The 14,927-nt window shown below is 34.2% G+C and overlaps 2 protein-coding genes across 9 annotated transcripts; both read right to left on the minus strand.

Moving 5' to 3' along the window:
• Window positions 1-24: 24 nt before the first annotated feature.
• Window positions 25-1,978, minus strand: LOC18100144 (S-adenosylmethionine synthase 4-like). The gene is made up of 2 exons (XM_006381335.3): window positions 1,713-1,978; window positions 25-1,374 (listed from the first exon to the last, which is right to left on the minus strand). Exon 2 carries the CDS (start codon window positions 1,359-1,361, stop codon window positions 189-191), a length of 1,173 nt encoding a protein of 390 aa, XP_006381397.1. The 5' UTR covers window positions 1,362-1,374; window positions 1,713-1,978; the 3' UTR covers window positions 25-188.
• A 477-nt stretch (window positions 1,979-2,455) lies between these two features.
• Window positions 2,456-9,959, minus strand: LOC18100145 (protein PTST homolog 3, chloroplastic). 8 transcript variants are annotated; one of them, XM_024602755.2, is made up of 14 exons: window positions 9,596-9,954; window positions 9,378-9,497; window positions 8,844-9,004; window positions 8,444-8,764; window positions 8,072-8,350; window positions 6,640-6,850; window positions 6,104-6,164; window positions 5,950-6,000; window positions 5,791-5,844; window positions 4,960-5,079; window positions 4,415-4,539; window positions 3,755-3,806; window positions 3,284-3,439; window positions 2,456-2,846 (listed from the first exon to the last, which is right to left on the minus strand). In XM_024602755.2, exons 1-13 carry the CDS (start codon window positions 9,727-9,729, stop codon window positions 3,341-3,343), a joined length of 1,788 nt encoding a protein of 595 aa, XP_024458523.1. In that variant the 5' UTR covers window positions 9,730-9,954; the 3' UTR covers window positions 2,456-2,846; window positions 3,284-3,340. The 8 variants fall into 8 exon arrangements, with proteins under 8 accessions (XP_024458523.1, XP_024458521.1, XP_024458517.1 ...); XM_024602753.2 differs by having other exon boundaries at window positions 8,072-8,761; window positions 9,596-9,955; XM_024602749.2 differs by having other exon boundaries at window positions 8,072-8,764; window positions 9,596-9,955.
• Window positions 9,960-14,927: the final 4,968 nt, after the last annotated feature.

The raw sequence follows: 14,927 nt of genomic DNA on the forward strand, positions 1-14,927 counted from the left end.
TAAAGGAATAACTAGAAAAAGAAAAGAAAAGAAAAACTCCTGAATCCCTTCTCACTTGAACCCTTGGAACATGTTCATCTCAGAATCACTTGCATGTGCTGAAGCTTCTTTATTATACCCCCCATGAGCAGAATGATGGCTACGATGATAACCACTTCCAGGAAATGTATCAAGCCAATCCCAAAGACTTAGGCATTGGGCTTGAGAAGCTTGACAGTCTCCCATGTGAAATCTGGGTCATCACGTCCAAAATGGCCATAAGCAGCAGTCTTCTGGTACCTGGAATTGCCTCCTCTCATCAAGTCGAGGTTGATAGCAATCATTCCAGGCCTGAAGTCGAAATTCTCCTTGATCAATTCCAAGATATCCCTGTCTGGAATCTTGCCAGTCTTGTAAGTGTCCACAAAAACTGACAATGGTTCTGGCACACCAATTGCGTAAGAGACCTGCACAATACAGCGCCGAGCAAGACCAGAGGCCACCACACTCTTGGCAGCCTGCCTAACAATGTATGCACCACTTCTGTCCACCTTTGTGGGGTCCTTGCCTGAGAAAGCGCCTCCACCATGAGCACCCCATCCACCATAAGTGTCAATGATAATCTTACGGCCAGTGAGTCCTGCATCTCCATGAGGCCCACCAATAACAAACCGACCAGAAGGGTTGAGGTGGAAGATGGTCTTGTCATCAAGATATTGAACTGGGATAACAGGCTTAATCACATGCTCTTTCAGGTCCGCTGCAATCTGCTCATTAGTGACATTCTCATCATGTTGTGTTGAGATAAGAATCGTGTGAACCCGGATAGGCACCATGGCTCCACCTTCATTCTTGTACTCAACAGTAACCTGGGTCTTCCCATCAGGCCTTAACCATGGGCATGTCTTGTTCTTTCTCACCTCAGTTAGCTTGGCACCAAGCTTGGTGGCGAGGACGTGAGTTAATGGCATGAGCTCAGGTGTTTCATCAGTAGCATAGCCAAACATATGGCCTTGGTCACCAGCACCAATTTCCTCAGGCTTCTTGGTGAGGTGTCCATGAACTCCTTGGGCTATGTCAGGACTCTGCTGTTCAATGTTGACAAGGACCTTGCAGTTGTCAGCATCGAGGCCAACGTCAGCTGATGTGAAGCCAATGCCTCTGCAAGTATCCCGGACAATTTTCTCGTAGTCCACGTTAGCCTTGGTTGTGATCTCACCAAAGACCATGACCATGTTAGTCTTTGAGCAGGTCTCACAGGCAACCTTGCTCTCAGGATCTTGCGCAAGGCAGGCATCAAGGATGGCATCCGAGACCTGGTCACAAAGCTTGTCTGGGTGGCCTTCATTTACAGACTCAGAGGTGAATAGGAAGGTATCCATGTTAAAACTGGACCTGATGATCATTTATAAAAAAATGAAATCAGGACTTATTTGAGAAATGAAAAAAAAAAAAAAAAACATAGATCCATTAACCAATCAATCATTCTTTGATTCGCCCATTTCCAACCAACATATACCATCACTAGTAGATGGCTTTGTATTCTGTTTGTATTTTCAAGATTTCGGTAACATAGAAAAATGTTTCTATTTTCATCCAGAATACCAATGTTGTCGCTTTTAATCTCTCTATATATCAATCCAATAACACAAACAAAACAAAACATGAACAGCACCAATCAATCTAAATCCTAAAATTGAAATGAACAAAACAAATAAATTAAGGAGACTCACCTGTGATTGTATGTGCAGATCTCAAATGCGAGAGCGAGAGCGAGCGAGCGAGAGACTTATTTGAGATAAGTATGCCTATATATAAGAGATAGAGAAGCGTGGTGTCGTTTGACTCGCTCTCTTGACTCTTCCTCACCTCTTTTCTCTTCGATTGTTTCCCTTTCCCCGCCCTTTTCGCTTTCCTTTCTTTCTATTTATCGCCTACTTGGTTTTATTCCGCTGTATTTTCATCCACATTCGTCACCCCATCCCATACCATTCAATATGTGGGACCATGTAGGCAGCGGCCTGGATCATCGTCCGTTTTTTTTATGATGAAAGCCTGAGATATGGTGGTCCACTGGTGTTCGGTGGGTAGGGCCCACTCCCACCTAATTAGAAAGAAAGTGGAGCCCCACTTCACCCAGATCCGATCTTGACAGCGCCTTGCCGCGCGTTATAAGGCCGTCATCACATGGGTAGGTGGTCCCATCTTACCTATCATGTCACCTGGCTCCACCTACTTTCCTTTGCTTTCTGTAATTAAAGTGGTTTCTTAATCCTATATTTACATACATTAGATATTAGATAAAAAAAAAAAAAAAACTAAAAGTTTTTTTTAGATATTAAATATATCCTCAAAGTTTTTTTTAAAACGATAAGAGAGTTTTATTTTTTGATAACTCTCGAAGTGATATTCCTTTTTTTTTTTTTTTTTCCCTCTTAGACTAACACCTAAAAGAGGCAACTTGAGAACTGAAAAATGCAAAAATCAAGGACTGGAAAGAAATACGTCCATTCCAAATCTGATCTACTCGAGGTTTCTAATATCTCGCTAGTTAAAATAATTTACAAATGCATATTCAGTAGCCCATTCCTTCTCCAAATCTTGCTATGTCCCTCTAGCTAGAACAAACCTGCAGGCATGTGGCACCCCAGGAGTGCATCAACGCTTCGACTTCATCCCTATGCATAGCATAGCAAGTCTCAGGTTTCTTCTTGCTGCTAGCCAGGTTCTTGCAAGCAATGGATTTTGGCTTTATCTTGATGAACATGGAATTATAAATACTGCACAGAAGCTAAGACCCTTTCTTCGCAGCTCAAATGCTCACCATCTAAACGGATATTTCAACCACCCAATCTATCATGTCATGTCTGTACTGAAAAGGAGACTGGTTAAAAGAATGCATATGATGTTTAAGGCAATAGAAGAACAATAAATGCCCAATATAAACGCAGAGAGTAACCGCTCATGGTAGTAAACAGAAGGAAAAAGGAAATCACACCTCGCACTGGAAACTATCGCGATTTCCTTTTTTAACAACTTAAGAGGCTCGAACTTGGACTTTTTGAAGGGAGATGGACAAGGTGCAAGTTGAGTTAAGGGATCGAAGGCAACACTAGCATGGTTTTGGAACAAGATTAACTACAACCGGGTTGGATCTTGGCCAACGATGCTTGGATCTTATCATTAAAGGTCCAAGACTGGGTTGTAATCTGATAAACAAGGGTAGAGAACAGATGCTCACCACGCCCAAATTGGTTTATGATTTGATACTCAAGAAAATGTCAAATGTAACTAGTCTATTTACCTCAAGCAGAGAAAGATTGCTAGAGTATCCTTCCACCCAGAATGCCCAAATACAATATCATCTGTTGACTCGGAGAACATTGTTACAAATTCCACCCTTGGTAACCGATTCCATCTGAGGATCAACCCTCCAATGGCCATCAACAATGAATTTTATCTGCTCAAGCATTATAAATTGTTCAGATAATTATTACAGATTAAATCTTGCATATAACACTTTTCTGATAGAATTTGATTGACAGATCAAGTTCATGTTATCTAAAATTTAAATTGAAGTTCTAATAATTTTTAGTCTCCTATATAGCAGAACATCTTTCCCAAATGTGATGGCGTCAACATTGAAAGGGAATATTGGAGTATTCATTTGATACATGATTCTGCTGGAAGCAAATACATGAGCTATTCCTGGTATCAAAGTTGCCTATCTTTTGAATGTAAAAATGAGGTAATAGCATATATAAGGAGTTCACACCTCATATACCCCAGGATAAAGCCACAGCATTGCTGACCAGAGTCTGGATTTCCTGGGAAAACATGCATCATAGTGAGCTCTTGATTCCCTCGCAGTTAAAACAAAATACAGACTATACAACCTCTCCAGATGTCAGCATAAGAAACATTTCAATATGGCAATTACAGAACATATGGCAAGCAATTGGAATAATAGCTTCATAGATTGGCAGGGGAGGAAAAAACCCCTTGACTGAACCCTATCTGAAAAGACAGGAACCTGATAATTTTCCAGAGTATTCAAGTTCATATATCCACCTTTCCAAGTTACACTCTCTAATTAGACTTTTTCCTCTTTGTTGGCGAAGTAAAAGCTCATATTTTATCAAATTCATGCACTAAATAATGTCTACAAACTCCATGAATGCCAACATTATTCAACAATGGTCTAAAGAGCCAACGTTATGCCAAATGAATATATTGGGACTCAATTTGAAAAGGAATTATCTTGAAACATGATGCAGTGTTCCAAGTAAGCAATTGATTAGCAGGACATGAGACAAAATACCTACACAATCAATATATGAGGTTAAATTCACCAGAGAAAAACATTATTTAGCTCCCCAAAAGTTATAATTGATCATGTATGCAAAAATTAAAAGAAGAGAGGATGTTAAAAAACCTTGATCCAAAATGATCTTTGATGCTAGAGGATGGCTGAGGATCCAGTCTAACTGGGTGATGCCAGCCATTGAAACTACCTGCCACCTCCACCATTTCACCATTCCCACAATACGCGACCTCAACCTGTAAACTCAGATCCTCACTCAGTGGACTTAACAGGTAATAATCAATGTATTGGTCTATTTGACAAGGATTACTAGATTGGTCATTTGTTTTTTGTCCAGTTGGAGCAAATATTTTCTACTTTTTCTTTCAATTTGTTGATAGAATCAGGGGGGTTTCAGATATATTGGGAATTAAAGGGTATTTAATCATTTTAGGAAGTTCTACTGCAGAAAGTATAATTCTTCTAAAAAAGATTTATGTGATTATATCACTCAGAAATAAGCAACATAAAGTTTCAAATAGTTAGCTCAATCAATACAAATTATTTTGTTTCATTTAATGATTCCTTTATCGGTAGCACATTCAAAATTGTTAACTAGCAAGCCATTTCGTTTTTACAAAATACAGAACAGGTGCAAAAAGATTCAAAAGCAGTACCTCCACTAGTCCTGAAAGGCTTTCTTCAGCAACAAGTAATTCAGCATCTTTTTCTGAGATAAGTTTTTGCGCTTTGCTGATTTCTCTCTCAGCCTTGGTTTGCAAAGCAGACAAAGCAAGCTGTAGAAGAAAACTAAAAACAAAATAAATAACTGAAGAGTGCCCTCGTAAGAATTAATATAGTGTTTGGCATTGTGGTAGCGGTTGCTTTTCAAACTACTTTTCGCTTCGAAATCATCAAAATAATATTTTTTTATTTTTTAAAATTTATTTTTGACATTACGATAGTAATTGTTTTTATTCTAAGTTTTCATTTGAAACCATCAAATAATTGAATAGAACCCAACCCCCCCCTCCTAATATTGACAACTACCTACTATCAATGACTTACAAGGTGCAGACAACTATACACAACCAGAGGATTACAGAACATTTATGGTCATATTTAGACCAATTCCAAGGTGATAAATTGGTTGTGTGGGGGTTCCTCATTGACATTACAGGAATTCACTACTAGTCAAATTTGTCAATGTTTGCCTCTCAAGTTTTCATGTATGAAGGTATACAGAACATTTATGGTCATCATATTTAGACCAATTCCAAGGTGATAAATTGGTTGTGTGGGGGTTCCTCATTGACATTACAGGAATTCACTACTAGTCAAATTTGTCAATGTTTGCCTCTCAAGTTTTCATGTATGAAGGTATAAGCTGCGTCCGATAACCATGATGGCATTGTGTATTCTTCATACAAACCTAACCAGTTGCATTGAGTGGATGCTGAGAATGATTTCAATATCAGTCACTAGCAAGGCTACTATAGCTTACATACCTTTTCCTTCTCAATCTGTTCCTTCAACTGGGATAATTCCAACTCTTTCTGATGCTATTATACCAAAAGACACAAGAAAAAGCTCAATTATTCCATACAGTGAAGGTCCATAAATTAAGAAAGCAAGATAAGGCTTGGAGAGAACATTAAAATGGATACCAGTATGAATTTGAGGTGATTAATCTCAATCTGATTGTCCTTTTTGTTCGTCTGCATTACAGAAACATGAATACCAAGAAAATAGAATATAAAATAAGCAGGCATGAAACTTGAACAGGGTATCATAATGTGACTAGTAATGTTATATGATGACCTCTATATCCAAATCCTGATCAACATCAGCACCAGCAAGACCTTCAGCTGGCGATTCATTCCTACACGCAAGCCAAATAGTGAAAGAGAAAAAAGAGAAGAAAGAGTAGATCACAAAATTTCTCTTTTGATCCCAGTAGCTAATACAATAATCAGAAGTAGACAGGAACATGAATGAAACAAATATTTAGAATCTTTCGACAAATTAGTTTCTTTACCAAAACTAGACAAGATAATTATCCAAATTTTCTTTCATTACTCAAAGAATAGAAATAAAGTGTTTCATTGAAAAAGGCATTATAATATACAATTGATGAAGAAACATCATTGAAAAAAGCAAATCTAATAAAGTGAAAAAACAGAAGTAAACACATGCCTTAGTCAGAAATAAATATTACTTGGAAGCTCATAGAATTCAAAAGCAATTAAAGTACCACTAGATCACTATTCATAAAGGAAATCTAGCCCTGCAAAGAATTAAATAAAAACAGTAACTTCAAAAGGGAAATACTTTGAGAAAATTTACAATACACTAACCTGAGGGCACGGCTTACAGTCACAGAAGGCACAACTTGCATGGATGTCGATAAATTTTCATTTAATGTTGAAGCAGTATCACTTTCACCAACTGCATTTTCAAAGTTCTCTTCAGATGAGATCTTTGAATGATCTTCAGTCATGTTTTCTGGTTCCCTAAATCCCTTGCTTTCTCCACTACCACTCCCATTTGACAAGCCATAGACATTATCTGATAATCAAGAAGCTCCACAGAGTCAGCTTCAAATTCCAAAGGCACCAAACATAGAAAATATCAATTTACTCGAAGTCAGCCAAATATATCTTAAAAGATGAATATTGATGCCAGTCCCCACACCGATGTGTGAAATCAAGTACTGAATGCATCTATACAGCTAACAAGAAAAGGCATGGAATTTGATGATGAAATGCACAGTAGATAATTCAGTTATAATACAGTTTAAATCCCAGAAGTAAAGAAAAGCCTCATTGGGGGCTACAAATGAGTTGATGAGCTAAGTCAACACAAGCTTTCATGTAAATAGGGTTGGCTCAACTAATCATTTGGAAAGTTCAAACCCACCATGTATGTGATCAGCCTAGGGCATGGAGCTGAAGCTCGACTCATTTACATTTTGTTAATCAAAAGATTGGTCTGAGCTCCAATAAAACTTTAGTTGTTTAGATGGACAAATGAGCCAATAAATAAGTTGAAATTCATGTCTTACGTAATATGTCATGTCTCAAAATAACAACACACATCATAGGTAAGTTATTAAAAGAATTAGTTGAAAATAAATATTTTCACAAAATTTGCAGGCTCAAAAGTTTTTATATGCCCAAAACCTTAAGATAAACTAGCACAAGAATTTAAATGTTTTTAGAAAATGAAAGCTTTTGAAAGTGCCAGATCACTAGAGCTTATAAAACTTAATGAGCCAAATGTCGCTCAAGCTCAGCTTCTTCTTAGAAATGACCTTGACTTTGTAACCTTGATAAAGAAGCTTAAACAAGCTTATTTTTGGACAAGCTTCGTGCAGCTTGTGGGTGAATCAACTGATTTGCACCTCTAGCCTCACTGCAGGACTGAGTCCACTTGGCAATTTTAAATTTTCTTAATCATAATCCAACTAGGTAGCAGCAAACATGTATCTCAAGACAACAAACATAATGTGAGCATCTCCCCATTGGAAGCTCATAATTTACAATACAAAATCCCACACTACAATTACACCCAGCAACATGCATGCTAAAGAACACCAAATTTCTGGATGGTTTTCCTTTTAGAGCTTCTAGACACCATAATACACAAATAATTTACACTCCTATCAAACCATTTCTTCATTTCTTTACCAATATATTTTAGTCCCGCATTGAACACCTTATGTGCATGTCAGAACAATCAGTTTGTTCTGTCCTTCTTCCATAGGCCAATAGTAATTTGTGAACTTACCTTCAATGGTATCCAAATCTCCATTCTGAATGAACTTTGCCACCTTTTCCACCAATGATGAATTGGCTGGCATGCAACTATTATTGTTATCAATGAGACCCGAAATATTTTTCACATTGGCATAATATTGTGTGTCTGAAACCCCACTCGACAATGACATTTCTTCTGCTCCAATGCCGACCTTCTCATCCTGAACTGAATCATATTTGACTTTTTCCTCAAAGGAAAAATTAGCTGAAGTTTCTACAGGCATGGAAGTATCTTCATTGGAGTTGAGATCTGGATACACATTCAAGACACCAAGATTGCTGTCAGCAATGGAAACTTCCGCTGACAAGGAAAATTGTTTGACCATGCTTAAGTCTTCTTCACCTTGCTGTTTCACATCATATAATGAAGTTGACATGGAATTATCTTCAACCATACATTTAACTTCCTCATCTTGCTGTTCAAAAGTACTCAAGGATGACAACAACAATCTGTCTTTGACTATGATTTGAAACTTTTCATCTGGCTGCTCTACATCATACAAGGCCTTCTTCTCCAATGACAAATCGATTGGCGACTCTATAGGCATGCAAATCTGTCCACCAGATTTGTTTTCCAGCTCAATATCTATATTTCCAGAATGGTTCTTGGTGATGGTACCTTCAGTTGACAAGGAACAATCCTTCACCTTCTCATCCTGACCTTCTAAATTATGTGAGGCTATCAACAACAATGGAACTTAAACACAAAAATTCAAGCATAGACAAAAGAAACAAGCATTGACCTGTTGCTATAATATCTGCACTATGATTGATTGTATCCTGTCCTTTAGCTAAATTTTTCTCCATATTAGGCAGCTCATCACTGTCTGATTCAGTTGAACTTGAAAGAAGATCTCTAATAAGTTTATATCCTCTCCGTCTCACAACGTTTGCCAGGTCATTCCTATGGAATATTCAGACAAATAGAAAGAAAACTATGTCATATTCTATTTCTTGAATAGAAATGACTGCATTCATGTAAGCACGAGTCCTTTCTTTCATAGAAGAACAGATGATTTCAGATAGACATCTTTCATAGCCAAGTTAGGTGCTCAAATAAGCGATTATATTGATAATACTTGCCATTGAACTGTTCTAGTTGCTACCATAGTAAATGAATTTCACTTCTTAGTTGCTTAAAATTTCATTAAATTTTTCTTGGACATTCACTTCTAAAGTGAATGAAGTCCCTGAAATTTGCAAGAACTTCACAAGCAATTCAAAAGCAACATATTAATTAGAAATGAAGTAAAGAAAGTAGCAATGTAAGAAAGAACCTTCCATGATCTTGAAGCTCCTTGATTGAAGGTACATGACCCTCTGGCAGTTCAAAAGTTGATAGAAATTCACGCAAATCATTGCAAAGCTCCACATTGTTCCTTACCTTCCGACTACCCCTAAAATCACCAGTCCAAAAAAAAAAAAAACCCATCAATCAGAGAAATAAATAGAACCACTATCAATAACTCCAAAGAGAATCGAAGGACTAAGAAACCTGGGTTTCTTGATTGAACAAGCACAAGTTGCGAGATTTATTTCTCGTTGTTGTAGTTGTTGTTGTTTATGGTACAAGAAGGGCTTGTGGTAGGAGATTGAAACGAAGGATGGGAGTTTATAGAGTGTTGCCATAGGAAAAGGCGGAGTTCGAGTTTTGCAGAAATGAGGAGCAGATTTTGGTGCTGCAGTGTTTTATACTCCCTTAATAATAGTGAAGAACGGTTGGGGTTCTATGCTATCCATCCAGTACTCTAGAATGATCAAGAGAAACAGAAACACTGGCAAGCCCTTTCGAGGGTGACACTGACACAACTGAAAGATTATCAAACTTTTTTTCCTTTCAATTAAATCATTCTATAGCCATTAGATTTTAAGTTATCATAAAATATCAAATTAAAATATAAAGAATTGAAATATAAATAAAAAAATATATGCTAACCCTAAATTCACGAAAATTTTAATTTAAATCCATGAATTTATTATATTTAGTTTTAATATCTTGAGGTCAGGGAAGTTAGAGAGAGAAGATAAAAACTTATCGAGAAAATAAATAAATAAAAAAGTAATTGATTATCATGAATTTAATAATCAAAATCATTTAATAAAAAAAGTTTAATGGTAATAATTTTTCCGTCTAAACATGATGGAATATGCAAATCAACTTCAATTTTGAATTTTAAGATGCAATTAATTTTTATTTTTTTAGTCATTTTAGATTAATTAGGATTGTTGAGTGGTTTATATTAATTATTATGGTATTTTTAGATGAAAATGGGTTAAAAGTGAGATTTTTAAAGTAAAAAATTAATATATCTTATTTTTTAGCCACCACAGTGGTGGTTGAATTAAGCTAAAAGCAGGTGACCTATCGTCGGGCTTAATTAAAAAAAAAAAAAGGGGTGCAACTTAGACAAAATTAAAAAAACCAATGAGGGAACAACTTTTTAAGACTTTCATTTGTGTTTAACCATTTTATATCGTGTGAGCAACCTCCATATTTGTGTCTGAAATTCCATTCATTCATTGAAATTAAATATTAAAAAAATTATCTATTATTATTTATTTTCTTATCATGTAGGAAAAGAAAATAAACTTACATGTTTTGGTCAGGTTTCTACTAGAAAATATACTTTCCAGTGTATACATCTTGATAAGAGGGGACATCCTTTTTATGAGTTACCCTCACACTCGATGAGCCTACATTGAAAAAGTGTGTCTGTGCTTGAGGTGCCTCGTTATGGTCAACACCTGGCGGCTCATGCTCATCATAAGCGCTGTTAGAAGAACCAATAACGCTCCTTTTCATATTACTCTCTAATGACATTCTATTCTCCATCTAAACAAATTTGATTAAAAAAAAAAGTGATAATATTATCATTATATCCTATTTAAAAAAAATCAGCAACACCTCCTCTATATAGAAGACTACCTAAGATTTTAAAACCTTTAAATATGCATTAATAAATGAAGTTACAAACCAATTGATTTTACTTATGACTAATATTTAATTTATTTATTTTGAAATCTATATGGACAATTACAAGTTACAAATTGCACATAAAAAAGGCATTCCAAAACTGTTTTTTTTTTTCATGTAGCCTAAATATTTTAATTACTAGAATTAAACAAGAACTCATGAAATAAAATAAATAATTTCTAAAACATCTTAACATCCTAATATTTTTTTACAATAAAACCATCAAAACAATATGAACCTCAAAATTTACTCTCATTTAACCTAAACTTATAAATTCCCACAAATCAATTTCACAACCTCATATTAACAACAATAAACTCACTAATTTCACCATCAATCAACAATTAACGCAAACCATTATAGCTAACCCAAACCATAATAATTATCAATCCATTACAATTAACAATTTATCACAAAGTTGTAACAACATTTAAAAGATTATGTGGGTTCAAAAATCAACCTTTAATGTGGTTAAGGATATAAATTGCTGGAATAGCTAAGATCCTCTCGTGGCAATAAAAAAAAAGACATTATACCACTATTTGTTAAAGTGAATGCCTTGTTATTTTCCATACAATATGAACATATTAATTTTCCATGTATGCTCCAACTATAAATCATCTCATATGTAGAAAAATCATCAATAGTCCACATTAAAGTTGTTTTCTTCTGAAAATTCTATTTTGTTAAGACAACATATGTCAAAGTCCTGAATGACCATAACTGATTCAACTCGTCAATCAATGGTTAAAGACAGACATCAATAATCCTACCTGAACTATTAGGATAGGGTATGATCATATATAAAAACATGATCTCGACCTCATACACATCCTTGGTGGTAAGTCGTAAACTATGAGTTACATCAGCCAACAATAATAGAGTGCAACAAATAACCCGAATGGATTGAATCTATTTGTACATAACTCAACATGTATATTATGTGGTCCATTAAAAATAAAAATAATGCATCCTATTAAACTACCTTCAAGATTCACCATCATAAGGGTGAACCATGACTTTGTCCACCACATCATGTGAATGATGTCATGTTATGTGCTTAATAGTCTTTGAAGATATAAATAACCTTTTGTAGTCTATGAGTGATTAGAAAATATCTCAGTTTTCTATGTGCAACAAGAGTTATTACTCTACCAGTTTTAGGTTTATACCAAGCATGTCTATAAGTTCTATACTCGGTCAAATCTGTATTTTCGTGGTAGTATAACATGTAAAAATTTGAAAACATGTCAATTTTCTGATATCTTAGACCAATGGGTTTCATCATGGATTTAGTAACATGGAAGTTCTCTTTCAGCCTAGTCCTTTCAGGTAAAATGTTTCTTGCTCATTTAACGATTTTGTCATAATTGGGCTCACTCAGCCCATGATCTGACTAGATGGTGAACATATGTGCAATAACCGATAATTTATTATGATTTATGCACCCATTCCATAATGGTTCGTCATAAAATTTCAAAAGTCAAAAAAACTTAGTTGTGTCTGCATTTGGTTCTTTATCATAATTGGACATTCATCTGCATAATCCTGATTCATTCTCATTGCATCCATCATCATACTCTTACAATGATTATTGTTATCATCTACAACTTCATACACGTTGTTAGAACTAGAAATTGACTTAGCCATCTTTTCTACTATGGTCTCATAAAGAACATATGATTTTACGGGTGTAAACCAACACAAATATTTTTCCATAAACCTTTTTTTATAGAAGATGCATCGTGACAACATATGGATCAAGAAACTTTTTTTTTTTACACCTCTTACATGGACATCTAATAACGCCTCCATTAATATTTTTTAGATTAGATTGTGTGTAATTAATAAAACCCTTAATTAACCTCATTACAATAAATCATCTTGTGCAACCATCTAAGTGAAACTTGATACATCTAAGAACAATCATCCATTACTTATATGAAACATATATAGAATATTGATGACAATATGTATTAATTACTAATGTGAACTAAATAAATTATTGGTACCCAACTAATTAGCTATCAATGGTTGAATTCAAACTTATTCAAATTTTTTTAATAGTACCCTTTAATCATTATCAATTTTCTCTAAAAAAATCAAACTCCTTCAATTTATCTAAATTTTCAACTTAACAATAAAATTGACAAAATATAAAATATTCTCATTAAATAAAATTCATTATTTACTTCATTATAAAACACCCAAGTCACACAATTAAACTTAATTTCATCAAATGAAAAACAAATACAATTTTTTAAAATCTTAAACAAAGCATAACATGTACAAATCATACATTCATATAACAAATTTCTATAGAAAAGGCTATAAAACAAGTAAACACTCAAATAAACTACATATACTACATAAAAAATTACAAAAAAAAAATAACATAAAAAATAGGTCACAACAAAAAATAGGTAGGTTTGCTAACTTGATGTAGCGAATCTTCAAAGAAAAATTAAGCCAAAATAGGGATACTGACAAACTAAGTGATTGGATGGTCAAATTTGTGATGATGAAAGATTGATTTGTGACAAAATAAATGGGGAAAAGGTTATGTTTTTTACAGGAAAAAAAGGAAGAAGAAGATGAAGAAATGGGGGAGAGGGAGATGAGGGTCGTGTGGCAGACTATAACTTAAATATTACCGATAGATTCCCCGATGAAAATTAGTGACAATTATTTTTTATTGGTAATTTAGTCGGCAATATTGACACGTTATATTTTCTGACGAAAATAACGAAGGGATTCCTACCTAATTCCTTTTTTTTTCCCTTTCCTTGAATTTCATCTGTAATTCTCTTAGTATTCACTGACATAAATGTTTTCATTGGTGAATACTGACGAAAACAACGACATCATGTTCCGTCAATAAATGTCGCTACAATTTACTGACAATATTTTTTTATCGGTATTTCTATTTTTATTTGACAATTTTTTAGTAGTGTCTTCTTTCTAGTAACATCATCTTCATCTTCTTTATTATAGCTAATATCATCATCCCTTGAACCAATATAATAATTATTATCATTTACTATAAAAATCCCGTCAAGAGGTTGTAGTCTAGGTCTTTCTATTATTCCATATTCTACAATTTTGAATTTCTTAGTTCTTAAATCCTTTAGATTTTGAATTTCATCCTACAACTTTTCCATTACCATCACCATTATGAAATGCCACATTATTGAGTTCTTCCTCCTCTTTATCCTTACTACTATCAATCATATGGTCATTATTATTATTACTATCACTATATATTGCTTCATTTATATTTAAACTCTCATATTAAATAATTTCTCACCATTATCAACTTTAACCTCAGCTGCATTTTCTTTAATATCTTAAAGATCTTATGATATGTTTGCAAATATATCTTCAACTATTTCAACCCTAATATCAACTTTCTTTCTCATATTTTATGTTGTTTCCTTTCTTTTATAAACACCTTAACTCTCTCTTCATATTTATGCCATTTTACATCCTTTATTGTCTTACTCTTTCTTCAATAACCTCAACTCTCTCGACTACTATATTTTATTTGCTTTCAATAGCCTCAATTCTCTTTTCAAAACCCTAAACTGTAATTCACATTAGTCAAAGACATAATGATGCATGGTGACATTTAACATATTTTTCATTTACACCAAGTTATTTTTAATAGTTAAATTGGTGCACTTTACGAAACAAATTTATTTTCTTGCAATGAAAATGAGTAGCATATATAAATTGCAAGATTTTATTATTATAAATATATAAAATAATATTTTTTAAGATTTTTTTATTTTTAATATATATCAGCACATCAAAAACACTAAAAAACACCTAAAAATATCAGTTTAATATTTTT

Source organism: Populus trichocarpa, chromosome 6, assembly GCF_000002775.5.
Source record: "Populus trichocarpa isolate Nisqually-1 chromosome 6, P.trichocarpa_v4.1, whole genome shotgun sequence".
Lineage (NCBI taxonomy): Eukaryota > Viridiplantae > Streptophyta > Magnoliopsida > Malpighiales > Salicaceae > Populus > Populus trichocarpa.

What these genes read in the sequence shown, in the direction of transcription:
- LOC18100144 (XM_006381335.3), bottom strand. Translation starts at nt 1,361, where the DNA reads ATGGATACCTTCCTATTCACCTCTGAGTCTGTAAATGAAGGCCACCCA.
- LOC18100145 (XM_024602749.2), bottom strand. Translation starts at nt 9,729, where the DNA reads ATGGCAACACTCTATAAACTCCCATCCTTCGTTTCAATCTCCTACCAC. An exon ending in AGATTTGGATACCATTGAAG is followed by an intron (nt 6,851 to 8,071) that starts GTAAGTTCACAA and finishes CTTGATTATCAG; the next exon opens with ATAATGTCTATGGCTTGTCA. An exon ending in ATCAGGATTTGGATATAGAG is followed by an intron (nt 6,001 to 6,103) that starts GTCATCATATAA and finishes TCTGTAATGCAG; the next exon opens with ACGAACAAAAAGGACAATCA.